At 42.1% G+C, this 27,193-nt stretch overlaps 1 protein-coding gene across 2 annotated transcripts in view; it reads right to left on the reverse strand.

The window, feature by feature from the left end:
* plxdc1 (plexin domain containing 1) overlaps positions 1-19,778 on the reverse strand; it is a 37,897-nt gene extending 18,119 nt beyond the window's left edge. For both annotated transcript variants that reach the window (XM_056297401.1, XM_056297402.1), the window contains exons 1-4: positions 19,271-19,778; positions 4,062-4,222; positions 1,781-1,921; positions 1,628-1,697 (exon numbers count right to left, since the gene is read on the reverse strand). In XM_056297401.1, coding sequence (XP_056153376.1) covers positions 1,628-1,697; positions 1,781-1,921; positions 4,062-4,222; positions 19,271-19,346 — 448 coding nt within the window. In that variant the 5' untranslated portion in view covers positions 19,347-19,778. The remainder of the gene's footprint in view (positions 1-1,627; positions 1,698-1,780; positions 1,922-4,061; positions 4,223-19,270) is intronic.
* Between the last annotated feature and the right edge of the window lie 7,415 nt (positions 19,779-27,193).

Genomic DNA, 27,193 nt, shown 5'->3' on the forward strand with positions numbered 1-27,193 from the left:
AGGTTTTTATCATGTCAACACCACTTGGGCTCAGTGATTTGTGAAGCCTTGCCCCTTCGTAGCAGTGATTTTTCACATGTAAAAGTTAATCACTCAGAATATGGGCTCAGTTTAGAAGACATTTTGGACTGCAATGAACTTCTACCTTCATCTTCATTAAATCAAATAACATGTTTATTCCCTCTTTTATGGATCCTGTATATATTTTTTGGTTTAATAAAGGGATTTGATCAATCCATAATCTATACATAGAAGACACATTAGCATCTTTCAGTTATCCCAAATCTATGATTTGCCTAAGAACCATTTCTTCTGTTACTTACAGATCAGGAGCTTTGTACAAAAGACATTTAATTCATTTCCAGATAAGCCCATAACACCACATGTCGAATATTCGCTTGAATTGAATTCAAACCATAGAGGCTTGATATCCCAGATTTATGAGCTCATTAACAACATCAATCCACACTCAATTGAAAATATAAAAATGGCCTGAGACTCTGATCTTGGCGTAGTTTTAACAGATGACCAATGGGACTCTGTGTTAGACTTGATACACACATTGTCTGTGTCCACTAAACATGGCTTAATACAACTGAAAGTGGTGCACAAAGTTCATTTTACTAATGCTCAATTGGCAAAGATTTATCCGAACACTGATCCATATTGCCCTTGACGTAGAGGCCAGCCAGCAGACTTCATGCACATGTTCTGGCTGTGTCCGAATCTCTCCACTTTCTGGATAGGTATTTTTAAAGCTTTTTATGAGATATTTGAAATCCATTTTGACCCTAACCCAGTCTGTGCCCTCATTGGTTTAACGTAAGTGGAATCCTGTGCTCGCTTACCAAATAAAGCCTATGTGGTTATAGCTTTCACTGCACTCTTTGCAAGACATTGATCCTTTTAAAATGGAAGCAACGTGCACCCCCATCCTTTTCTCATTGGGTCAAAGATGTTATGTATTTCTTAAAGCTTGAACAAATTAAATATACACTGATAGGGTCCTCTCAAACCTTTAAGATATGGAGGCCCTTTATGGATTTGTATGTCTCTCTACATGTTCCTGTTGATAAAGAGTAGGGTGGAACACACAAGTGTCCTATTACAGTAGTGAGGTAGTGAGTACCCCCCTTCCTCCTCCCTTTACTTTTTTCCTTTTTCCCCTTTCTTTTGTTTGAAATGTTAATACAGTTATTTGATTATCTCATATTTTTCCCTCCTGTACCTAAATGTACTCTATAACCTGTAATCTTATGAGTGGGTAGGGGTAGGAATGGGGAATTCAGTTTGTCAGCAAATTTGATGAACAGTGTTTCTTTGTATTTGGGGGATGAGTAGGTGAATTGAAGTAAAATATACATGTTTTTTATTGTCTACCATATTTTATATATATATATATATATATATATATATATATATATATATATATATATATATATATATATTGTATTCTACTCTGTGGGATAAAAGCTTTGAAAATCAATAAAATGTATTATCAAAAAAAAAAGGTGATTGTGGTTTTTGAAACGTGTCTACCCACGACCACCATGGTTGTCCCCACCAAACCCCACCATCCCCCTTGAAATGTTTTACAAACCGACCACCGATTGTAGGAAATGCTTACCGCCAGTTGCTATGGTGATTTGTCTCAGGTAATGCCCATAGAAGGGGAAATCAAATGACAGTGCCACCCTCTACAAAAAGGGAACAAAACATTAGACATGGCTAGGCATTGTAATGGAGCACATTGTGCACACACGGTGTATGCTTGTCTTACCGCTGCCTGTCGATGTGCATTGGACAGTATGCCATGGATCCTGACTTGGCCCTGCTGCAGGGCATTCAGATCAACCCACAAATCTTCTGTTCGTCTGTCCTCTGGGCCGAAACTGTGCCAGCTGTAGTACCGCTGAGAGTCCTGAGAGAAAGAGGGCATTAGTAAGGACAGGAACGCCCTCTCGAAAGCACGGCTTAAAAACTAGACTGTATCATCGATGGTCATCTGGTTTAGCGCAACCCAAAATTAATCATTCAAATTCAGTTAAGCTTCATTTATACGATATGTTTCATACAGTCAAAATGCATTGTGCAATGTGTTTTGCTTTAAGATAAAGTGCACAGGTATAAAAAAAAAAGGATAGGAGGATCAAAGAAAACAGTTCCCTTTATGTGATTAAGGGGCAAAAGGAAAATTAAAGTAATGATGACGATAATAATGATAAATAAATAAATAGAACTAAAATTAAAAAAACAAGTGAAACCTTTATGAAATCAAAAGAGTGGATATAGGATAATTAATTAAATAAAGGAAATACAAAAGAATAATAATGAAATACAGTGACTTGAATCAATATTAAAGTTGACTTGATTAAAACAAACAGAACCCATAATTGATCAACAGCAAAAGTACAGCCAAAATTAACAGCCTTATACTTGTGATATGTAGTACTTTTACTTGAGGCTTTAATCTATTCTTTGATCAGCCATATTGTCTTATTGTGATGAGTGAAGAATCAGGGCAAGTGACAAAGCACGCTACTAGGACTGCAGGGATTTGTACCCGCTGTGCCAGTGGAGGGAGCTGTTTATATGCATTACACACGATGCTTTGGTACCAAGGACCTGCATCTTCCTGTGGATCTTATAAACTCGATGATGTTATTAATGTGTGCTGTGGTTCAAGGTGACAGAGAGCAATAGTGCTGGGGTTTAGCGGTGTGCTGAGAAAGTGGAACAGTTAAATGCAGTGCTCTCACCGCCTCTCTGGTTGCTCCATATACAGTGCAAATGACCCATTTTCCCTCCTATCACCACTCCCTGACACCAGCCCATGTTTCTAAAGTGGTGGTTTTGTGTGTGTGTGTGTGTGTGTGTGTGTGTGTGTGTGTGTGTGTGTGTGTGTGTGTGTGTGTGTGTGTGTGTGTGTGTGTGTGTGTGTGTGTGTGTGTGTGTGTGTGTGTGTGTGTGCACGTGTGCGACTGTGTTGGCGGTGGGTCTGGGAGATTAGGAGAAAGGAATGACCCCATGCACTTTCCCTTCGACAGCTGAAGCACTTCAGATTGATTTGCCTGAGAGATAGCCAGTGGGAGGGATAGGTGGAGGGTCTTGCAAATTGGGATCAGACTCAGGCAAAGGCAATAGCAGTGCACAGCAGAAGGCTACTTGCAGATTCTGTCCAATACAAGTGAGTCATACTCATACGGTTACACAACCCGGATCACACACGCACACACATACACATGCATGCACACGCTCAAGGCCACACTTAAACAAACATTGTAAGTTGGCAGGACAAGCCCATGGTCTGTTTTCAATTTGTTCTGTCGGTGGAGGACAAAAAATGTGCAACACAATTTATTTGGTGGAAATTTTACTCTGGCTGATTCAAGTGAAATATGGATCTGGTATCTAACACACAAACAAAATATCCTCACCCCCCCCCCATTACACACACACACACACACACACACACACACACACACACACACACACACACACACAGAACTAACACAAGCAATACATCCCAAACCCTGAAAATTACCACAAAAACAAATCCACCTGTGTGTTTTATCTCAAATGCAAGGCCTAATAATATTGACCTCTGCTGCTTGTTTTGTGTTTAAGGCTGCAATGAACACCCAAGAGAGCTTGGCCTTACAAACTATCTCATGTTAAAGACTCCCGAATTGAAATGCTCTAGACTATAGACCCTCAAAGGAAATGTTTTATTTCCTGCAGGGAGGCTTGTCAAAAAGGATTTCTGTCATCTCTCTCTACTGTAGAGAGAGGTCGCAGTAGAGAGAAGACCCTCAGATTTGTGCTGTCACACATTTTGGGAGTTCATAATCCACGGGCTTGTTTTGCGAGGATAAAGAAGAAATGTACAGCAGAAAGAAGAAACCAAGTTTTACCCTGGTATGCTGACAATTATTTCTATATGATGAGCTGTTTACTGTGTACTTTACATATAAGATGTCACTCCCTGATTTGAACAAAGCCCCAGACTTCTGGAAGTGGTTATAGTGAGGTTTTAGTAAATGAGTGATATATGTTCTCACCACCACATGGGTCATGTTGTCAGGGAGGGTATTCATTGCAACTCCTCCACCCAGTGTGTCGCGAGCCACTCGTCTCTGTCCATGTTTGTGCGGGTCACCTCCAATTCTGTGCAACCCGGACGCATCCCTGTCTGTCCGCAATGGCGACCCACTCGGTGCATCTAAAAGAAGAAGACGGTAGCATTCATCAGCCTGGAGGTAAATGCACATTGTCAGGAAATCCGTGGGCCCCAGACGACCATGAAGAAAGCCAGACCTAATTTCACATTTGGAGGATTGATTCCATGATAAAAACATAATATGTCAAGCACCTCATGAACCTGGCTTCTACCTCACTCACAAACCGAGATTACGTTTCATGTTTAGCTGTACCATATGCATAGAGGTGGGATGGTTTTGACCCCTTAAAAAATGTCTCTGAGTGCATTAGAAAATATCTGCTGTTTTCCGGGTAGCATAGCAGTCTATTCCGTTGCTTATCAACACGGGGATCGCCGGTTCGAATCCCCGTGTTACCCCCGGCTTGGTTGGGCGTCCCTACAGACATAACTGGCTGTGTCTGTGGGTGGGAAGCCGGATATGGGTACGTGTCGTGGTCGTTGCACTGGCGCCTCTTCTGGTCGGTCGGGGCGCCTGTTCGGGAGGAAGGGGGAACTGGGGGGAAACGCGTGATCCTCCCACGCACTACGTCCCGCTGGCTAAACTCCTCACTGTCAGGTGAAAAGAAGCGGCTGGCGACTCCACACGTATCAGAGGAGACATGTGGTAGTCTGCAGCCCTCCCCGGATCAGCAGAGGGGGTGGAGCAGCGACCAGGATGGCTCGGAAAATAGGGTAATTGGCCAAGTACAATTGGGGAGAAAAAGAAGGGAGGAAAAAAGAAAATATATGATGTTTTAAGATGTTAAATATTAAATTAACCTATAGTCATCATTAGTGGCAGTGGGGTAATTGGCCGATACAATTGGGGAGAAAAAGGAGGAAACCCCCCCCCCCCCAAAAAAAACTTGATTCAGATGAGTTAACTTTAGCTTTGTTGAACTGGGTGTGAAAGTATCTAGTATTTTACAACGTCAGTGTTCAGCGTCCATTGAGGATGTGATGTAAATAATGTGATGTTACCTACTCTGCTGAAAAAACAGTCAACAATAAGCCTACCTCTGATTGCAAACTTAAGACAGTTATCCCATATCGCTCTGTTCACATCAAAGTCGCACAACAGTTCTTTGCATCTGTGACAGTACGCTTCCTTCTTTAACCATATACAGTCCTGAGGTTAAGTCTAATATCCCCACATCAATTTGTTTTGCAGTTGATTCTATGTTGTATCAGTTCTTCATCTTATGAACATTTTAATACAAAAGGTGAGTGTGTTGACCTATACACCACCTTAAAGAACAACCATGGAGCTTATAGAGTTCAACCTTGAACAACAGAACCAGGTTTTCCTGATAAGGATGCTTCAGGAACACCGAAGGTGTTAAATTCCCTCATCCAACCTCGGTTCCTGTGAGGTCTGATGCAGGCCACATCAAATCTTGTCTAAAAAAAGATTTAAAAAAAAAATCTTCTAAGTATTTTCACAGTCTTGTATTTATCTTCTCTCTTTGTGGGCACATCTGCTCTTTATTGGTTACCATAATCTGGATCATTAACAGGCAGTCATTTACACAAATGAGATCAATGTTTAGCCTTCTTGGAGCAATAACACCAGGGCAGGAAAACAAAGCCATCAAGACAGCAAAACACCATTGACACATTTGGATTTCATGTACAGAAAATATACGGCACATATAGTGTTATATGTATGGATATCGTCGTCGTCGTCGTCAGCATCATCATCATATACAATGATATTGCCATGATATTTTTTTCCTGTTTTGAGATGGCTCATGCATTTAGATCAGGGGAAGGGTGGAAATGTGGCACCTGTGGTTTTGGAGGAATTATGTTGTCAAGTGACTCAATTCTCTGTTATTAATTAATTGTGCAGGAGATGAAGAACTTCAGGTTCCAAAGCTCAGCTGCTCCTTTGTTACCATGCAGGGCTGAGTATGCTGTGTGTTGTGTGTGTGTGTGTGTGTGCATGCACACACACAAAACCATAAGCGTGGGTTTCCATTTCATCTGCTTAACACATCAAAGTACTGGTGTTTGTTTCCACATTTGCTTAGCTTGAGAAGGGATTAATTCCTTTCTTTTTCAGACTGATGTGTGAGTCATTGTCCTAATGCACATTGTAATTTAACCACCAGGTAGAGTTGCTAGATCAGCAGAGCCGTGGTGACCGCTCAGGGGGTGGAGGGTATCTGCTGGTTTTCTTACTGAAAACGGTCTGACTTGATGACTTGAAGGAGTGAATCCAGTCCAGAGTGGTGCAGCTGGTTCAGCTGGACCACTGCTGCATGGCATGTTATGGACATGGACAGAGACAAAGAGAGAGACGTCCAGTATCTCATAATGCATCGAGGGATTTTGAGGGCAGGGGCACAACTAACTCGATTAACTTTGTCTTTTTGGGCAACTCTACACCGTCGCCAGCGAGGAAAGAATGAGGGCTTTATCCAAACCAGAGGTGGGGACCTCTCTCACTCTGTCTGTCTGTCTGTCTGTCTGTCTGTCTGTCTGTCTGTCTCTCTCTGCTAAAATACTGACCAAGAAGTAGTAATAGAAATAAAAGGAGCAAAAGTAGAATTATCGGTTCATACTTTTGAGATTACAGTTGGCTACTTTTATGTTTGCAGAGTGCTGTACTCAAGCAAATAGGGGATAGAGATTAACATTCATGCCAGATCTCAACCAAAAAAAAAAATCTACTTGAATAGGCTGAAATGCTCACTTGAATTTGTGTGTTTAGTTAAGGCTCGAGTTGAGTGAGATACAATGGTTGAAAACTGTTGGAAGATTGTTTTTGGGCTGTTTCGTATCACAAAAATCTTGCCTGTACAGCAAAATATAGAGGGGTTATTGGAGTCTTACACCCCCAAAAACACTCGACAGTACGTCAATAAATCATAAGAATAGGTTGACAACACTGTAAATAATTCTTACAGAATGAGAATATAGCTTGCTTTTCCATTACTTGTTTGATTGAAGTAGTTTACATCACAAATAATTACCCATTAATTCCTGACAAGAATGGTACTTTCAAGAAGTAGGTCATGTTCTACAGAGCCATGTGAAAGCAGTGTTTGGGATTTTCAGCCCTGTAGTTCAACACATGGATAAATGTCTTTATGCATGCTCCACGAATGAACAAGCTCTATGTGGCTAATTTTCGGTACCAATGACAAAGAGCAGGCAAGTGTTTTGGTCAAACAGAGCATATTGGAGAATTAAGTAGAAACGGCTAATATAGTAGTAGAAGATGCAAACTAATGTGTGTGTTATGGAGAAAGAGGGGCACTATTGTAATACAACACCAGCTGTGGTTTCGCTGTTGCATTGCTGTAGCTGTGATATTAACATTGCTATCAAAATTCAGTGCTCTGCTTTGTGATCCATGTATTACTCAGGTTAGAACAAAGCTTAAAATATTAACCACTACAGTACATTGTTTTTTACTTAATGCATGTGGCTGTTAATGGCAATATATATATCCCCCATTTTTCTCCCCAATTGTACTTGGCCAGTTACCCCACTCTTCAGAGCTGTTCTGGTCACTGCTCCACCCCCTCTGCCGATCCGAGGAGGGCTACAGACTACCATATGCCTCCTCCGATACATGTGGCGTCACCAGCCGCTTCTTTTCACCTGACAGTGAGGAGTTTCACCATGGGGACGTAGCGTGAGGGAAGATCACGCTATTCCCCCCTGTTTCCCCTCCCCCCCGAACAGGTGCCCCGACCGACCAGAGGAGGCGCTAGTGCAGCGACCAGGACACATACCCACATCTGGCCTCCCACCCACAGTCACGGCCAATTGTGTCTGTAGGGATGCCCGACCTTGCCGGGATAATGGCAGTATTTGTGCTATGCACCACAGGTTTGGTTTCAAGTTGGCAAAGATATTCAGATTCAGTTTCATATCAGTCTCAGCTCAGATTTTTATGTCGTGACTTAAGCTAACCCTCTATTAAGGTGCAAAATGTTAGGAGTAGATGGAGTCCATTTTCCTGAAAAAGTCACAGAGAATCACAACAAGAGAATAAAAAAGAAAATAAATGGGACAGAGGGAAGGGGACGAGTGTATTATACACACCCACTAGGGAGTCTGTTCTAATGAGGATTCCTGTTTGATTACGAGGCAGGAAAAGCTATTTTCATGTCTTCATCAATAAGAGACTACCAATTGGGTCAATTTGACTGCGCTTATCACTGCTAAACAGCCGTGGATGTGTCAGGCAATCGAGGGAGGTAGTGAGAAAGAGCTTTAGGGGTGAGGAGGAGGAGGAGAAAGATGGAAGCAGCAAATCAGAGCCAGTGAGTCATTCTCCATAGCCGATACATCAGGTCCCTGAGGAATGACCTCAGTCACAAAGCTGCCCTTAACATGCATGTGGAGATGTGTTTGTGTGTGCACGCACGCACACACACACACTGCACCACAACCTAGATACACATAGGCCTGCACCAACATACAGGTTTACTTTCTTACAGTGCATGTTCTGATTGTGCATCTCAAGTTAATATACCAAGCACCAGTTACTGTTACTCTTGAAAAGAGAAAATGCTCAAGATTTTGGAATCCACTTTGGGAATCCGCTCTCAAATTTTTTGCCAGAGTGTCTTTAACCTCTTAAACTCTGCCACTGTCACGCTACATAAGGGCTTAGATGAATGTCAGACTAGGAGTAAAAGCAGGTGGCGGTGTGTGTGTGGGGGGGGGGGGGTTGGGGTTGTTTGACGTAGGGACAAAATGCACCAATGAATTAGACTAATCACAACAATGCTAAATTTGGCAATCCCACATGCAGGGAGAGTCTGCACACCAGCACAGATTTTATCGCTGCTGTAGAAAACTCCCAAGGTTTTGACGGAACACAGGCCAATAATTTGAAGGCACATGTGACAGATGTGAAATTCACTGGTGAACAGTGGGTTGTCTTGCAAGTGACAGCCATTTGGGTAACGCTGTAAATATTCCACCTGCTACGCCTACTCCTTGGCTAGAGAAAAACAGCACAATTTTCTGAATAAATACACAGGAATCCAGATGATATTTTGAAATTAGATTACTTGTATTTACCCCCAGAATGCCGTCACGGCTTCACCTTGGAGCCACTACATTACCAAATGCACCTGCACTGCAGAACGTCTTTTTTGGGGGGGGGTGTTCCCCCCTTTTTCTCCCCAATTGTATGTGGCCAATTACCCCACTCTTCTGAGCCGTCCCGATCTCTGCTCCACCCCCTCTGCCGATCCGGGGAGGAGTCTGCAGACTACCACATGCCTCCTCCAATACGCCCATTTCACGCCGTGGCCATCTTGGATTTAAAAAAACCAAGCGGTGGGAACTTAGCCACGCCCCCTTCTTCATTGAAAACACTGCTGGAAGCAACATGTCATACTGCTGTGTACCATCCTATCAAAGAAGGGAAAGAGATAAATCCTTGACGTTTCAAAAATGTTTGCTCCTGTTTGTAGTCGTATTGGTGACTTAATAGCGGAAGAAGATGAAGAGGAACATGAAGAGGAACATTAGGGAGATAGGTGAGTTGTTATTGTCAGTGCAATACAATTTTTCAAACATGTAGATTACTGCATTGTATAATATATATATATATATATATTCACTAATCTTTCAATAGTGGGTAGCTCTGTTCTGACACATCATCTTGATAACAGGAAAATGTGTGGATTTATATTGCTTCCCACATGTATGACACATCCTCATGTGTCCAGTGAGGTTTGGGCGACTCTACCTGATCATGACTACGACGTGAAGCCCCTTTCACCAGCTTGACGCAGTAAAGAAACGCATCGCTTTCCTGGAGGACGAAAATAAAAAGCTGAAAAGTGAGCGTTTTGGTCTAGAACGCTTCCAGTGTGCGCCCAATCTGATCAGGTTTTACACTGGTTTTAAGGATTACCACACCCTCAAAGCACTCTTCCTAGCTGTACAGCCTATTGCAGAGTCCATGGTGCGATGGACTCAAATGCAAAGGAACAGCCATAACCTAGAACACATTTCTGTGTCTGGCTTCCAGGCCGAGCAGTTATCGCTGATTGATCAGTTTTTCCTGTTCTTGTGCCGTGTGAGGCAGGGCTTTTTTGCTCTGGATTTATCTGTACGATTCAATGTGTCGCCGGCCACAGTCAGCAGGAACTGTATGACGTGGGCCAACTATTTGCTCTTTATGTTAGGGACCCTCCCAATATGGCCTAGTAGAGCAGCAGTAGACGAGCTAATGCCACCAGTATTCAGGGAATTCTACCCAAACACAAGAGTGATACTAGACTGCACAGAGATCCACATCGAGACAGCTAGTTCGAAGGTTTTGAACACCATGACATACTCCCATTATAAAAGTAACACTACACTGAAATCCCTAATTGGGATCACTCCCTCAGGGTCAGTTAGCCTGGTAAGTAATCTATACACAGGATGTATTTCTGATAAGGAGATAACTAAGAGGTCAGGTGTTCTGGACTTCTTAGAGCCAGGTGATGAGGTCATGGCCGATAAGGGCTTCCTTATCAAAGACCTGCTCGATGAAATAGATGTAAAACTTGTCATCCCTGCATTTTTAGGCCCAAGTGGACAGTTTAGCTGTGATGAGCTCACAGACACACAGAGTATTGCTGGCTTGAGAATACACGTCGAACGGTCAATAAGACGCATAAAGGGGTACCACATTTTTGATGGAGTCATACCCCTTTCACTAAGTGGAACAGTCAACCAACTGTGGACTGTGTGCTCTCCTAACAAATTTTCAGGGACCACTGTTTTAAACCTTTGTTAAATTCAGCTGACAAGAAAATAGTGCACACAAACCTTAGATAGATTGAAACATATTTAACTTAATTTCAGTACAGTCCCATTTTTTAGCCCACACCTTGAGATGAGCAATCACTATCTTAGTTTAGTAAACAATTGATGATTTGAGTTGGTAGCGAGTTCCAGTTTATTGCTACAACAGAATGACAGTTGACCGAACATATTTTAGTTTAAAATGAACCAACAGTTTAGTTAAAGTTAAAGGACAAAGAATGAAAATATTGTATATGGGACAATCTAATGTATAAATATTGAATGTACAGTATAAAAATGAAATGTATCTTATTTTTTATTTTATTGTGATTAAACAGCTTCTTTGAATACAGCCTTGTGTGTGTGTGTGTGTGTGTGTGTGTGTGTCTCCTCACTGGCACAGGAGAGGCAGAAAGTACTCGAAAAAGAAAAGATCCAGCTTAGTTTTCATATTGTGGTAAAAGACGGTAGGTGCTCGAGGTTGGTAGTCCAAACCATGTTTGCTGCTGGCCCCGGCTGCATTGATTTCCGATTGAGTAAGAAGGGGGCGTGGCTAAATTCCCACCACTTGGTTTTTAAAAAAATCCAAGATGGCTGCGGCGTGAAATGGGCGTATACACGTGGAGTCGCGCTTTTCACCTGACAGTGAGGAGTTTCGCCAGGGGGACATAGTGAATGGGAGGATCACGCTATTGCCCCCAGTTCCCCCTTCCCCCCGAACAGGCGCCCTGGACCGACCAGAGGAGGCGCTAGTGCAGCAACCAGGACACATACCTACATCCACCTTCCCACCCACAGACACGGCCAATTGTGTCTGTAGGGACACCTGACCAAGCCGGAGGTAACACGGAGATTCGACCCGGCGATCCTTGTGTTGGTAGGCAACGGAATAGACCGTTACGCTACCCGGACGCGATATTATGAACCCTACATAGGCCTCGCCAAAATCCCGTTTCTGGCTTTGTCACGTGTGCGCCACCGTAGCAACGCGAAAATATGTTGTTATGGGCCTATGTAGGGTTCATAATATCGCCGGACGCCCCAGAGCATCATTTATTAACAAGGGAGAAGAAGTTCTGTGAGACTGGTTTAACAGCCAGTATGCTTTTAAAAAATGTTCTTTTATCCAAAGTACTTGCAGTACAATGAGTGGACACACTTTAGGTGTAGCCTGCCCCAATAGGAACATGACCGCACATCTTCCACAATGTTGGTAGTATGCTGTCTCCCCCAGGGCTATACAGGAATACTACTAAATGCCTGTAGGTCTGTGATAGCAACACTCATGTACATCGAACACTTTTAGGCCACCTGCTCAACTCTCAACCACAGCAGCAACCACTTGGTAAAACAAGTGGACGGAGGTGGAGGTAAGATAGGACAAGCAATTTCCCTATGTCTGCTATAGATAAATAAATTGCATTTACAGATTCATTCTTCCCCTGCGTCTGTCACTTGAAACCTCTCTCTCTCTTCAGAAATATGCATGCATGTGTTTCTTTCATTATTCATACGTACACATCTCATTCAGTCTGTCTGACCCCCCCCCCCCCCGCCCACCCCCCCTCCTTTGCTATTTCAACAAAACCTCTACTAAAAGTTTATAAGCTGTTTTTTCTCAACACAAGTTAAAAGCTAGACAGGAATGAAAGCCATACTCCCCAAATGGAGACACAAGATGATTGTTCTTTCGCTCTGTTCAGTTTTCCAGCACAGGGATGAGAAACCAATTTCTTTGTGAAAGGATCTGTTGCATAGACCTGCACACATGCATTATTGTCAAGTGGAGGGAAGGGGACACCGAGGCATTACACAGATACACCCGGCCAGGGACGAGCAGAGAATGATGTGTATTCCTAACAAAGTAGAACAGAAGATCAGCATCCCTGTAGCAGAAATAGACACACTCATGCTGGAGAAAGTGCCCTTTGTCAAGTCTAACATTATGTGCAATGCAAAGTTAAGCGAGCGTGGGAGATGATGATTAAGTCTGAATTTGCAAGCAAGGTCGTAGCCAAGCGGTTGTCCAATTTGCGATGTACTGTCGGAGACAAGACATTAGTCGTGTCAGTGTGAGGATTAGTAGACAACATGGTGTCTTCAAACAACCACTTAAATTACGTAAGAGAACTGTAATCACAGCCGAACAGCGTGGCTAGTGGGTGTCAGTCAGTGTACTTGTGTTCTGGCACAGCGTTTTAACAGCGGGGGTTTTTTTGTTTTATGGAGGCAGATCTATATTAAAAACAGCCTTGAGCTTATAGAGCGAGACGCAGCCATTTGGGCACCCTGCACCCACAGCCTCGGACAATGAATAAAACTGAGAAAAAAAGTAATTCATACATAATTGTGCAAGAATTGATTGATCTGAGTTCAAAAATACGTTGGAAAAAAAACCCTCAGAAAGGCGGTTATTCCACTTTGTTTATATTTTGTCACATTCCCAGTGCTGAATTCAGTTTCATACTGCTTCCTGTTTTTAAGGGGGACTCATTAGTTTTCGTTTTCTTGGACATTTTTTTCAGCAACATATCATTTATACGTCCCTTAATTGAATTAGTACAAATGTAATATGTAGAGTAGCCCCTTGATAATCTGAATCTCTTGGGAATGGAGACGGTCATGTACAATACATGAAGGTAATGGGATGAAAACATCATCAGTATATGAAACATCATGCACGTTGAATTCCAGAAAACTGTGCTGTACAATAAATGTGACACGGAAGTACTGTATTTAAGAATGTATGTATATGCGTCAACCTTTTTATGCATCAACTGGTAAATTCCAACAGCTATCTTACTTTGGTGACTGTGATATAGAGATTGAAGGATGGGCTATCTGACAACCTTGAGAGGGAATTAGGGAAGGTTTATCTGTTTAGTGGAAGTATTGCTCTGCTAGAAAAATTTTCTCCCCAATTGTACTTGGCCAATTACCCCACTCTTCCGAGCTGTCCCGATCCCTGCTCCACCCCCTCTGCCGATCCGGGGAGAGCTGCACTCTACCACATGCCTCCTCCGATACATGTGGAGTCCCCAGCTGCTTCTTTTCACCTGACAGTGAGGCATTTCGCCAGGGGGACGTAACGTGTGGGAGGATCACGCTATCCTCCCTCCCCCCTAAACAGATGCCCCAACCAACCAGAGGAGGCGCTAGTGCAGCGATCAGGACACACCCACATCTGGCTTCCCACCCGCAGACACGGCCAATTGTGTCTGTATGGACGCCCGACCAAGCTGGAGGTAACACAGGGGTTCGAACCGCTGATCCCTGTGTTGGTAGGCAGCAGAATAGACTCCCACGCCACCCATGCACCCCTGCTAGAACATTTTTAAGTGTTGCTTACCTATCTAGACTATTGATTAGTGCATTCAGTATCTTTATGAATGATCTTTGACAACTGGCAGCGAGTAACATCTGAATGAACACATAAATCAACTAAATTGGTTTTTGTTGGAATCGATAGCTGCAAACCTTCATGTATCACTGAAAAGCAGGTTTTGCCTGTATCACCAGCTTCATGTGACCAAATGTCATACAACCTCTTATTTAAATGGACCTCATTTGAAATGTACAATGTGAAATGTCCGTTTGAACAATGTACATTACATAGAGCCAGAGGGAATGTGTGTTATAAAACCAGGAAACTCACTATTTCAGCTTACTGAAGATCTCAAGGGAGCACCGGTAATATTATCATCCTATATGGCCTCTAACAAATTTGAACATAAAATGTTGCTGCAACCAGAAAACCAATCTCTATTTCATGCACGTAAGGAGATGGCACATAACAAAGAGGTGCAGGGACAGAAGGAGGAGAGAAAGAAGGAGGTATTTCATGGCTTGCTATGGAGAAAATGCAGCAGTCATCTACGACAATCGTGTTTGTTTGAGGCAAACAATGCACACCTATCAAACCTTCTGTAAATGTGCCAGTGTTAGCTATCCAGCTCATTTCAGCTGTAATCCTGAGGCATAATATTGATGGCCATTAAAGGGATCCAATAGGCACTCAATCATGTCAGTCATGTATATTGGAGACTTGGGATTGCAATTTTGTTTTAGACATATAATGAATGAGGAATTTTTTTTGGATATGTGTGGTTGCAGTTCAGCACTTCCAACAGGGTTGTGGAGGGAGACAAGCTTTTGTATTACATGTAAGGGATAATGACCTTATCATGGACATGCAATGATGGCTCCCAATCTCATTCTAATTGAATGTGATGTTCATTCACTGAAAGCTATTAACGCAGACAGTGGCTAGTGCTATTTGTTGAACACGTCACATATTGCAGTATCCCAAACATAGGCTCGCAAGGTGAGAAGTGACTACGCCACTTTTTTATTTTTTGGATTTCCCCCCCTTTTTTCTCCCCAATTGTATCCGGCCAATTACCCCACTCTTCGGCGCCGTCTCGGTTGCTACTCCACCCCCTCTGCCGATCCAGGGAGGGCTGCAGACTACCACATGGCTCCTCCAATACATGTGGAGTCGTCAGTCGCTTCTTTTCACCCGACAGCGAGGAGTTTTGCCACGGGGACGTGGCGCGTGGGAGATTCATGCTATTCCCCCCAGTCCCCCCCCCCTGAACAGGCGCCCCGACCAACCAGAGGAGGTGCTAGTGCAGCGACCAGGGCACATACCCACATCCGTCTTCCCACACACAGACACGGCCAATTGTGTCTGTAGGGACATGTGACCAAGCCGGAGGTAACATCGGGATTCAAACCAGTGATCCCCGTGTTGGTAGGTAACAGAATAGACCACCACGCCACCTGGATGCCCTTGACTATGCCACTTTTTGACAAGAATACATACATATATATATATATACATATATATATATATATATATATATATATATATATACACACACATACATACTTGACACAAAAAGTAAGGAAATTTGTGTTTGGTAGATTATTTCTTTGTTGTAACAATGCTTCTTGGCAATAAATCTTATACCGCTGGAAAGCCTGTTTATTTCCCTTTTAAATGGGGCCACATTTGTAAGGAACATGCATTTGTGGGATGAGCAGCAGAGCTGAGTATGTGGGTTGCCTCCATGAAAAATTTGCCAAATCCTCTCTGCCAATGCCAAACTGCTTATTTTGCTGTTGCTATTGACTCTTGTTTTGAGCTTCTGGTACCCCAGGTGCTGACAATCAGGTGCCTGATATAAGATTTATTGCCAAGAAGCATTGTTACAACAAAGAAATAATCTACCAAACACAAATTTCCTTACTTTTTGTGCTAAGTTTATATATATATATACACTACCGTTCAAAAGTTTGGGATCACCCAAACAATTTTGTGTTTTCCATGAAAAGTCACACTTATTCACCACCATATGTTGTGAAATGAATAGAAAATAGAGTCAAGACATTGACAAGGTTAGAAATAATGATTTGTATTTGAAATAAGATTTTTTTTACATCAAACTTTGCTTTCGTCAAAGAATCCTCCATTTGCAGCAATTACAGCATTGCAGACCTTTGGCATTCTAGCTGTTAATTTGTTGAGGTAATCTGGAGAAATTGCACCCCACGCTTCCAGAAGCAGCTCCCACAAGTTGGATTGGTTGGATGGGCACTTCTTTGAGCAGATTGAGTTTCTGGAGCATCACATTTGTGGGGTCAATTAAACGCTCAAAATGGCCAGAAAAAGAGAACTTTCATCTGAAACTCGACAGTCTATTCTTGTTCTTAGAAATGAAGGCTATTCCATGCGAGAAATTGCTAAGAAATTGAAGATTTCCTACACCGGTGTGTACTACTCCCTTCAGAGGACAGCACAAACAGGCTCTAACCAGAGTAGAAAAAGAAGTGGGAGGCCGCGTTGCACAACTGAGCAAGAAGATAAGTACATTAGAGTCTCTAGTTTGAGAAACAGACGCCTCACAGGTCCCCAACTGGCATCTTCATTAAATAGTACCTGTTAGAGCCTGTTTGTGCTGTCCTCTGAAAGGAGTAGTACACACCGGTGTAGGAAATCTTCAATTTCTTAGCAATTTCTCGCATGGAATAGCCTTCATTTCTAAGAACAAGAATAGACTGTCGAGTTTCAGATGAAAGTTCTCTTTTTCTGGCCATTTTGAGCGTTTAATTGACCCCACAAATGTGATGCTCCAGAAACTCAATCTGCTCAAAGAAGTGCCCATCCAACCAATCCAACTTGTGGGAGCTGCTTCTGGAAGCGTGGGGTGCAATTTCTCCAGATTACCTCAACAAATTAACAGCTAGAATGCCAAAGGTCTGCAATGCTGTAATTGCTGCAAATGGAGGATTCTTTGACGAAAGCAAAGTTTGATGTAAAAAAAATCTTATTTCAAATACAAATCATTATTTCTAACCTTGTCAATGTCTTGACTCTATTTTCTATTCATTTCACAACATATGGTGGTGAATAAGTGTGACTTTTCATGGAAAACACGAAATTGTTTGGGTGATCCCAAACTTTTGAACGGTAGTGTATATATATATATATATATATCTTCCCCTGTCTGTGATGGCCTGGCCTGTCCAGGGTGTCTCCCTGCCTGCCGCCCAGTGACTGCTGGGATAGGCTCCAGCATCCCCGCGACCCTAAGAGCAGGATAAGCAGTTTGGATAATGGATGGATGGATGGATCTTCCCCTGTTAGAGTACCCCAAACGTTCCAAAATAGAAGTGATAATTGACCTGATTTTCACTAGTTGGCTGACTAACATTTCTTTATAAAATGAGCAAAACAACTCACAATTGTATTTTTGTTGTTGTTGTTGTTGTTAATATCAGGGTAAGGATAAGGGTTTTGACTCAATGATCCCTCCTGATCAGGATCAGCATCTTTCTTGTGGTTTTATAACTCCCTTCCCAACCCAATCTGCTTCTATTTCACAGCTGATTATCCGATATTATGCAGACAGCTGACAAATGTTGATAGAAAACAAGGAAGACGGAACAATGACACTGGACCCCAGTCTTGGACTTCTGAAGATGGAGCTCTCACTGTAATTGTGTAAGGCTGGGGGATGAAACTGTATTCTGATAATCAGAGTTGGAGCAAGGGGGACCCTGAAGTATCAAGTATGCTTTTAGGTTTGAAAGTGACAGTGGACATTGGCATATGATGCCCTCATTTAAAGGCCCTATGTGTTGGACACATGGCAGGGGTCTGTTGATCTAATGGGGGCTCTTCTCTAGTATGTGTTGGGTTGTCCTCTGCAGAGCTGGGCCCCTGATCAGAGGAATGGGGGCCACAGGAGAGGCCAGAGAAACTAGAGCACTGCTGATTGTCGGAGGAGGAGCGGCAGCACAAGAACCAGGGCTAGCTAAAAATACTGCATCTCCAAGGAGAGCAAAAATACACACGTGTGGGTGTACACACACACACAGGAAGGAAGGAAAAACCAGCATACATACACATATAATACCCACCAATGTAGACACACACACACACAAACACACACATAACCCTGTGGGTGATTAAGGCAAATACACACAAACGCACACACGCTGATAGGTAGGTGCCGAATTGACAAAGTGACAGCAGAAAAGAAGAGATTCCTTCAAAAATCTAAATGTTTACTGTTTAAAATATTTGACTTTTGCTACTATTATAAAATCCCACTGGTTTGATAGCGGTGATATTGCTGAAGTTAGCTGTTATGAAGTATTTGTTTAATACACAGTTACCTCTGAGAGGATCAAATCTCTACAAAATATGTTTTCAAGATACTCTGAGAAATGGTAACCCCCCCCCCCCAACCAACCGCCTCCCCTCCCATCCATCCACCCACCCACGAAGACTTGGACACACAGTGTTTTGGAATAAAATCCTCAGAAAATCCAATCCCCCACACTGCCTTTCATGTGCTTCCTCTGACTCAGAGCGATAAATGTCAGAGGACCTGTTTAGTTTTTGACACACACAGACACACAAACACACACATACACACACACTCGCGTACCCATATAAAAAACACACACCACTCTGAACAAACAAAATACACAGGAAAAAAACCCCCACTTTTTTTCTTTTGCCACAGCGCATCTGGCATCGGAGCAAGCGGTGAAGTTGGAAGGCTGGCCGATGTCCCCGTCGTGTGGCCGAGAATCTGGGCCGTTAGATGTTCTGTGCAGAAACTCCTGCATGTTTCTGCAAAACTCATGCAGAAACAAACTATCTTGCAGCTAGGTTGAGAAAATGGCTTGAGCATGTGCCGCATATATGACATGGTCGAGTGGGCACAATTTCCTGTACGCCATTTCTACATTTAAATTTTCAGTGAGGTCAGAGAGAGCGCTTACCTGTTTGCCTTTGTGCCCAAGCTCTCCCCAACTGTGCCTGGGAGAGGCAGATCAGGAGAACAGCACACAGCCCCATGGCCAAACAGCTGACTCTTCTCCCTTCTTCCCTGACTCTGTTTTGCTCCTTTCTTCCTTTCCCCCGCTCGTCCTCTCACTCAACTGCGAGAGAGGGGCGCCTCCACTCCCCCACCTTTTGACGCTCTCCTTTTTCTTTCTCTGCCACACACTCTTTCTCTGTACTTAAATCAAGGTTTACTGCCCTTTTCTCCTCTTTCTCTTCCTCTCTCTCTCTCCTCTGTCTTCCGTTCTGGTTTGGGCCTCAGTGTAGATTCTGGGATAGCGTATCCATGGCAATAGAAGAGCTGACAAACAGCTGATTAAGTGTTTCAGTTTCAGGGGCTGTCTCAACCCGTCGCTTCCTTCTTTCAATCCAATCTCAGTTTTCTGTTTCTCGCAGCTCCCCTCCACTCTCACACTCCTCTTTCTCTCTCTCTGTCTGTTTTGTCTCTGTCTGACAGTCTGTCTGTGTCTCTCCTCCTCTTTCTGTTCTCTCTTTAGAACTGTTTAGCTGACTTTTTTTTTTAAAGCAGACTTCCCCACAGAGGGCATATTTATATATTTCTTCATTTTTTCTTTCTTTCCTTCCAATCAGAAAGAGGAGTTGGGAGGATCAGGTCGCCCCCATGTGGAAGCGTGTTAAGCAAAGGCAGATGAGATAATTTAATAGCCTTAAGACATTTTTGAGCACTGCCCCGTGAAATGAGACCTAGTTTTTGATTCATAAAAGCAGTTACTGGAGATTGAAAGGCAACGCCCCTTAATTCAAGATTTGAAATATGCAATTTCTAATTGACTTGACTTAAGTGAACACATTGGGCTGCACTCCTGCCCTTATAATGGGATGTTATGACAGCATGAAACTTCACTTAGTATTATTATTATTATTTGTAGTGGTAGTGGTAGTAGTAATAGTGGTAGTAGTAGTAGTAATCAGAGATTACTATTACTTGTATTTGAAATACGTATTTCAATTACTTTTGAGTATTCTGTAATTGGTATTTGACAGGGCTGAACAATTTTCAAATGTCATTTTTAACATGATTGTTTAGAGTGGCGTAATTTTGTATTTTCAAAACACTCAAAATTCTCCATGATTCATAAAACATAAAAAAAAATCATGTTAGTACATCTTAAAATGAAGAACCAACACACTTAGACACACAGTGATTTTGTAAGCCCACACTACTCACAGTATTTCTGCACACATACACACACCCCAGCCTCCACCCCCCAAGGAAGCCAGCACATGCTTTCTGCCTCAACAAGTGCCATGGACTGCCCGTCAAGGTAAAGCTTTCATCTGAGCTGCATAACTATATGAAATATAACTTACTTTTTAGAATGTACACATGTTAGATTGCCATAGGTAAAGACTAAAGATAAAAACAATTGATACGTGTGTACCGATGGCTAAAGAAGTGAAAGCTAGCTAGCTAGCTAGTTAGGGACGTGTGTTTGACTGGCAGCGGTGGCAGCTGAGCTGTTTGTAGGAGCCGGGCTCTACTGTGCGAGTATTTCACTCGCATTTGCCCCTAAAATATATATATGTGCGAACCGGAAAAATATTTTATGAGCACAGTATGCGAGTAAAGATTGCAACCTACCATAAGCTTTCCCCCCCCTGCTGCTAATCGTTCACAAACTACAACTCCCACATTCCACAAGCGGCAATACGCCAATCACAGTAGCCTTTTCAGTGATGACGCAGCTGGTGTTAAGTGAGAGAAAGGTGAACAACCCTGAAAATAAGACTCAAATAAAAATAAGACTAAAAATGAGACTAGCTCAAAACCTCATTCATGGCAGACCGTCTATGTAACGCTTAGGGCTTTTAATTTGGAACGACAGATACAGGAAGTGGTAGCACAAGGCCGACCAATGGTGTAACTTCATCACTCACTCAGTCACTCGGTCAAGGGACAGAGTCAGACGCATTTAAAAACTACCGCAATGACACCGCTAACAAAACTTGGTTAAAAACCAGTATATGGCTGGACCATGACTACATCTATTTAAACGGCTGTTTTTGCGTGACTATGTATAAAAAGCAATTGTTTTGACACTGGTTCAGTGACATAAAACTGTTTGCGCAGCCAATGGGAAAACTCCAACTCGGCCGCCCGACCAATGGTGAAACTCCGTCACTCACTCACGGACAACCGCGTGCATAGGGCTGCCCTCGCTATTGCGGTCAAGCCAAAAATGAAGCCCATTAGTTTTTAGAGATGAGGACAAAGAGGAATCCGATGAGGGGGATTTGCAAATTTTAACTAATACGTCTGTAAAATTCAGTGTCAGTATTTTAAAAACTGTTTCAAAGTTTCAAAAAGTTCGTTCAGTGCTTCAATGTTAAAAAGTGCTCGTTTTTTAAAAAGCGCTTGCAATATTTGATAAAAAAGCTGCATTTCAACATTTAATTGTTTTAAAAAGCTATGTCAGTGTTGTTTTCAATATTTTAAGGCACATACCTATTGTCCAGATATAAATATAATCCATTATTATTATTATTATTATTATTATGGTCTTCCACTTTCATATTCTTCCACTGGTTTTCACATCATAATTGCACACAAGGATAAGGAGCACACACACACACACACACACACACACACACACACGCATGCGCAGTAAAAATATGTATGTAATCAATTGTTTGTAAATAACGTGATAAAGACATAATTAATAACAGCAAACATATGGGCAATTTATTTTTTATAGTCTAACTTAATTCATTTGATTATTGCACAGTCGGTCACCTCGCCACCCCCCCCCCCCCCATAGCAAAACCTCAAATATTCAAAGCAAAAATAAAAAATAAAAAATTCGGGACAGCCCTTCTGCGTATGCTTGATTGTTAAATGACAGAAGATTAATTAAAAATGAAGCAGGCAGTTTGCAAAAAAGCTCTTGTGAAACATTTAATCCAAGTATTCAGACACATCTTGTTATTTCTTTTCACTTCTTCATTTCAAGCCCAAGAAGAAAGGTTGAATAGTAAAGTGAAATCTCTCTGGCATTTTGCAGATATACTTTGTGAAAATGGTGTGAGTATTCTCATGTGCATGTGTTGATATGTGTGCACGTGTGTTTATGCCTGGGTAGAACATGTACAGCATATACAGTAGCATTCTACTTCCTGTTCTTCCTCCCTGTAGGATTCAGACTCTCACTACAGCCCTGTGTACATTATAAAAACCCGAATGTTCTGCCATTTTGTACAAATCCAGAATGCCCAATGTTACAAACGTATTTTCCATTATTTTGAAAATACAAAATACATATATTTAATCTTATTTTCTGGTGCCATTATTCTGTATTTTATTTTGATACATTTATTTGAAGAGTACTTTGTAACAAGATACAATGCATCTTGATGGAGAGTCTTTGCCCATCTTTGGTAGCAGTATTGTATTGTAACTGAGTATCCTCAGTCATTTCCCTGGCGTTGACAGATGGCGTGTCTGTGTGTGTGTGTGTGTGTGTGTGTGAGTGAGGGGGTGGGTGGTGCACTAAGGTTTACAATTTTATAGTTCATTGGCTTATAAAAACCCAGTCCACCATCCTTGTAATTTGGATCAGCTCTTAAGTTTGCATTCTGATGACATCAGGGACTTTAGTCTGTCATTAAATTTAACATATTTCTCTATTATTTACGTAATAACTGTTTATATTCCACATTGTTCCACTAAAACTTGTGTGATCTTTTAGTGCCTCATTGAGTGGTAGTTGTAAATTTGTTACTGCTTGTCTACTCTGTCCACTATTGCATATCTGTCCGTTCTGGAAGAGGAATCCCTCCTCTGATTTCCTTACTGAGGTTTCTCCCTTTTTTTCTGTTTTTTTTTTCCCCTGACAATGTTTTTTATCTGTGGAGTTTTTTTCCTCGTCTGAATTGAGGGTCTAATGATAGGGAGTGTCGTACATTGTACAGAGTGCAATATAGCTGTAAAACCCTTTGGGACTGAATTGTGGTTTAGGGCCAGCCATACAAATACAATTTGACTTGACTTCAGTCTTCATTCTGGGATTTCTGGCTTTGATCAGTTCCTGTCCATAAGTGAATATGCATTCATACATTGATTGATATTCACCGTTTAAGATAAACATAATGAGAAAAGCTAAACTAAAACAGTATCTTTTATCATTGAATGATTTCAAATTATATTCTGTAAAAAAACTTTCTGTTGTTTATGAAAGCTGTTTCATGGTGTCTAGATACAGATGGAAGCTGTTGAGATTCAGGGGCTAACTTTGCAGTGTTCAGTTGAAAATATTTGTGACTTGGTGCTGTCATGTTTCTGATTAGAGATCCTCCTCATGGCATGGGCTGAACAAAAGAGTCTCTAATCAAATTACAAATTACATCTGCCAGGATTCGGGGACTTAAAGCACATGCTGTGAAAATTTGCAAAACATACACGCAATTTTTTTTCATACTCAGTGAGGAAGACTGCTGTGAGATGTGCTGCACCCCCGGCTGTGAGCTCCACTGTTCTGCGGGTCATTGTTCGTGCCTCGTTATTTCCTCCAGGGGTCTGCTACCACACACGTCATCCTTCCCTCCATGTAGACGAGTGGGGGCATCATGCTGTGCTTTCTTGGCATGCTGCTAGAAAGAAGGAGAGCAAGTCCGTACGAAATGTTGCACAGTTGCAGATGATAAAATATTATGCTCCCACAGACTGTCCAGGTTAGAAAAACCTCTAGCTCTGGTTGTAACCACCTCTGTGTGGACACTTTTTTTTTTTTTTTTTTTGCAGATATGCACCAAACAGGCAAACCAAGATGTTTTTAAACCCTCATGACTAATGTGGACAATAGGAGTGCTTCAGACATTTAAAACAGGGAAGCAAACTCAGGGAGCCAGAAATTACTCCACAACACATATGAATTGATAATTAATGCTTTTATTTTCATGTGTGAAACAGCAAGTTTTACTCTATGGTTTGTTAAAGAGGCCATATCATGCTTTTTGGATTTTCCCCTGTCTTTTAGTGTATTTTAGTGTGTCATATAGCTGGGAGGTGCATGTAAAACGTCTGCAGAGTTACAAAGCCCAAAGTCTACACCAAAGGGAGTTATTCTCTCTGACAGAAAACACTTCCTGAAATGCCTTGTTTGTAGTCAAGTATTTTCTTCTGTTGCTTATCGTCGTCACTATGTAGCACATTTTCATAATGCATGCCTAGTGGCTAGTTTGGCCCACCATCAAACAACGTTAGGTATAGTGGAGGCGGGAGAACTCAAACAAAGCTTGGTAGAGTGGACGTCGGCAAGAGTTTGGTATCGTAATGTGGAGAAGATGCTATTTCCTTTGGTGCGAAGGCAAATTCCCTTTGTGTGGACTTCCAAAGGAAGACAAAATGAAGAATCAGTGGTTAAAATTCCTTTTTGCTGCTCGTCATCTGCAGTACAACCCCAACCTTTTATTCCCCTTTGTTCACACCACTACATAGAGGAAGTGTCTTGATTCATGCTCAATAACCGAGGTAAGAAAATCAAAGAAGGTTGAATCAGTTCCTCTGGATACAATGTTTATTGACAGATATGTTTTATCACTCAACTAAGTGACATCTTCAGTCTGAAGATGTCACTTAGTTGTGTTAGGGTTGTGTTAGGGAAGGCATCCGGCATAAAACCTTTGGCAAATCAAATATGCGGATCATAAATCAGATTTCCATACCATGATCAGTCAAGGCCCAGGTTACCAGTGACCGCCACTGGTACTGTTGGCCAGCAGCGTGCTGGTGGAAACTATGCTATTGTTGGGCGAAAGAGAAAGAGAGGGGGAAGGCATATCCAAAGGTAGCGGGAAGGGAAGAAGGGTAGGAGTGTGGAGGTGAGAGTCGGAACTTTGAACGTTGGCACTATGACTGGTAAAAGGAGAGAGCTGGCTGATATGATGGAGAAAAGGAAGGTAGATATACTGTGTGTGCAAGAGACCAGGTGGAAGGGGAGTAAGGGCAGAAGCATCGGAGGTGGGTGACAGGATTAGGAACGAGTATATTAGAGGGACAGCTCAGGTTGGACGGTTTGGAGACAAAGCAAGAGAGACAAGATTGAGATGGTTTGGATGTGCGGAGGAGAGACGCTAGGTATATTGCGTGAAGGATGCTGAACATGAAGCTGCCAGGCAAGGGGAAAAGAGGAAGGCAAAAGAGGTTTATGGATGTGGTGAAGGAGGACATGAATGTGGTTGGCATGACAGAGGAAGATGCAGAGGACAGAAAGTGATGGAAACGGATGATCCGCTGTGGCGACCCCTAATGGAAGCAGCCGAAAGAAGAAGAAGATGTCATCATGACTGTGAAGGATCAGTTTGTGTCCTCTGGTTTTATGAAATAACAATGACAATTCATTGGGGAAAATTCATAACAAAGTCTGATAGCACAAAGGATCTTGGACAGTCAGGCTTGTCAGACATATTTTATAGAACCCCTGTTGGTGACAGTGAAACCATCTTCTTCAAGGTCTCGGGGTAAGAATGTTGCTTTTCAATAGCCAAAAATGATTTAATTTCCGAACCACAACCCAAATTGCCTTCTTATGTTGTTTTTCTCATCCCAACCCTAACTAGAAAAGCTGCTTTGTTTGTGGCTCTCCAAAATTCCTAAAATTAGAAACACCAAATTTTCGTGGGATCTCAGATAATGCATGCCTTCACATACCTCAGCAAAAGATCCCGACAGCCTACATCTGAAGAAACTCTGTCTGAGTTGTGTCATATATGGGGGAAGTCATAGAAAGGTGTTTATTGTAAAAGTGATAAAAACTATTGAGGTTTAAATTGATAAATGTATTGGTAAATAACTGCTAATATAATGGTAATCATCCCACCAATTTTTGTTCAAAGTAATTTGAGTTGAGGTATTTGTTAGTGAATTGCTCTGTTGCTTTTACTTTATTTACTTGGATGAGTAATTTTGTATTGACAAGGACCTTTGCTCGAGTGTATTTTTTCCAATACTAACTCCCGTATTGTGACTCGGCCCACACTTTGAATGTGTCCTGTCTTTCAGGAAGTCCCAATTCATTGTCATTATATTGTATTAGACATGTGCGATCCTGATGACATTTGTATTTGAGAAGCATTATTGTGATTCAAGAAATCTTCCAGTCCACCAATCACAACAGATCTACTTCAGGATAAGACTTCCTATGGTGTGTTGCTTTTTAGGAGTCCAGAGAGTACAAAACCCTCCTGACCTTCAATACATAGCACTATTGATGAGGCCTGTATGTGAACACTGATGGCTTTTTCTCATTGTCTTGCCACTGATGTCAGCCTGCTATCAAAGGGCAGCTGCAGTAACAAACCTCTCCTTTACCCTGAGATCCACTGTTTCCTCATCTTTTTGTCACAAACTTTTCTCAATCTCACACGGTTTACAGGGAGTGAGGAATTTGATGGGATGCAAGGTGGTTCAGGGGCAGACAGTTCAAGACAACTAAAGTCATTGGTTAGGGCGAAAACAGTCACAATTAAAAAGGTTTTCTGAACTGATAAATATGATCTGATTGTTTGAGGATGCGTTCAGAGAACAACAGGATCGAGTTGATACGCTGGTTGTGGTGTGGACATAACACAAAACACATTTGCCATCCGGTGAGCAGAAGGTCCTGCGATTTCTCATAAAAATTATGTAATGTTTGTTTGTTTGTTTGTTTTGGAAACTATCTTTTTTATATTTATACACACAGGAACTCACACAGTGACATCAGAACAAAGCTGTTTTATTTTCCCAATAGGACAGGGATTGGTGTTTGTTGATCGTTTCAAATAACCTGCAAAGTAAACCAGGGCAAACCTGTGGGTTCCTCTCCCATCTACAGACTGTACCAAACTTACAGCCGTGAGGGGTT

The sequence above is a fragment of the Lampris incognitus genome, chromosome 17, assembly GCF_029633865.1.
Source record: "Lampris incognitus isolate fLamInc1 chromosome 17, fLamInc1.hap2, whole genome shotgun sequence".
NCBI lineage: Eukaryota > Metazoa > Chordata > Actinopteri > Lampriformes > Lampridae > Lampris > Lampris incognitus.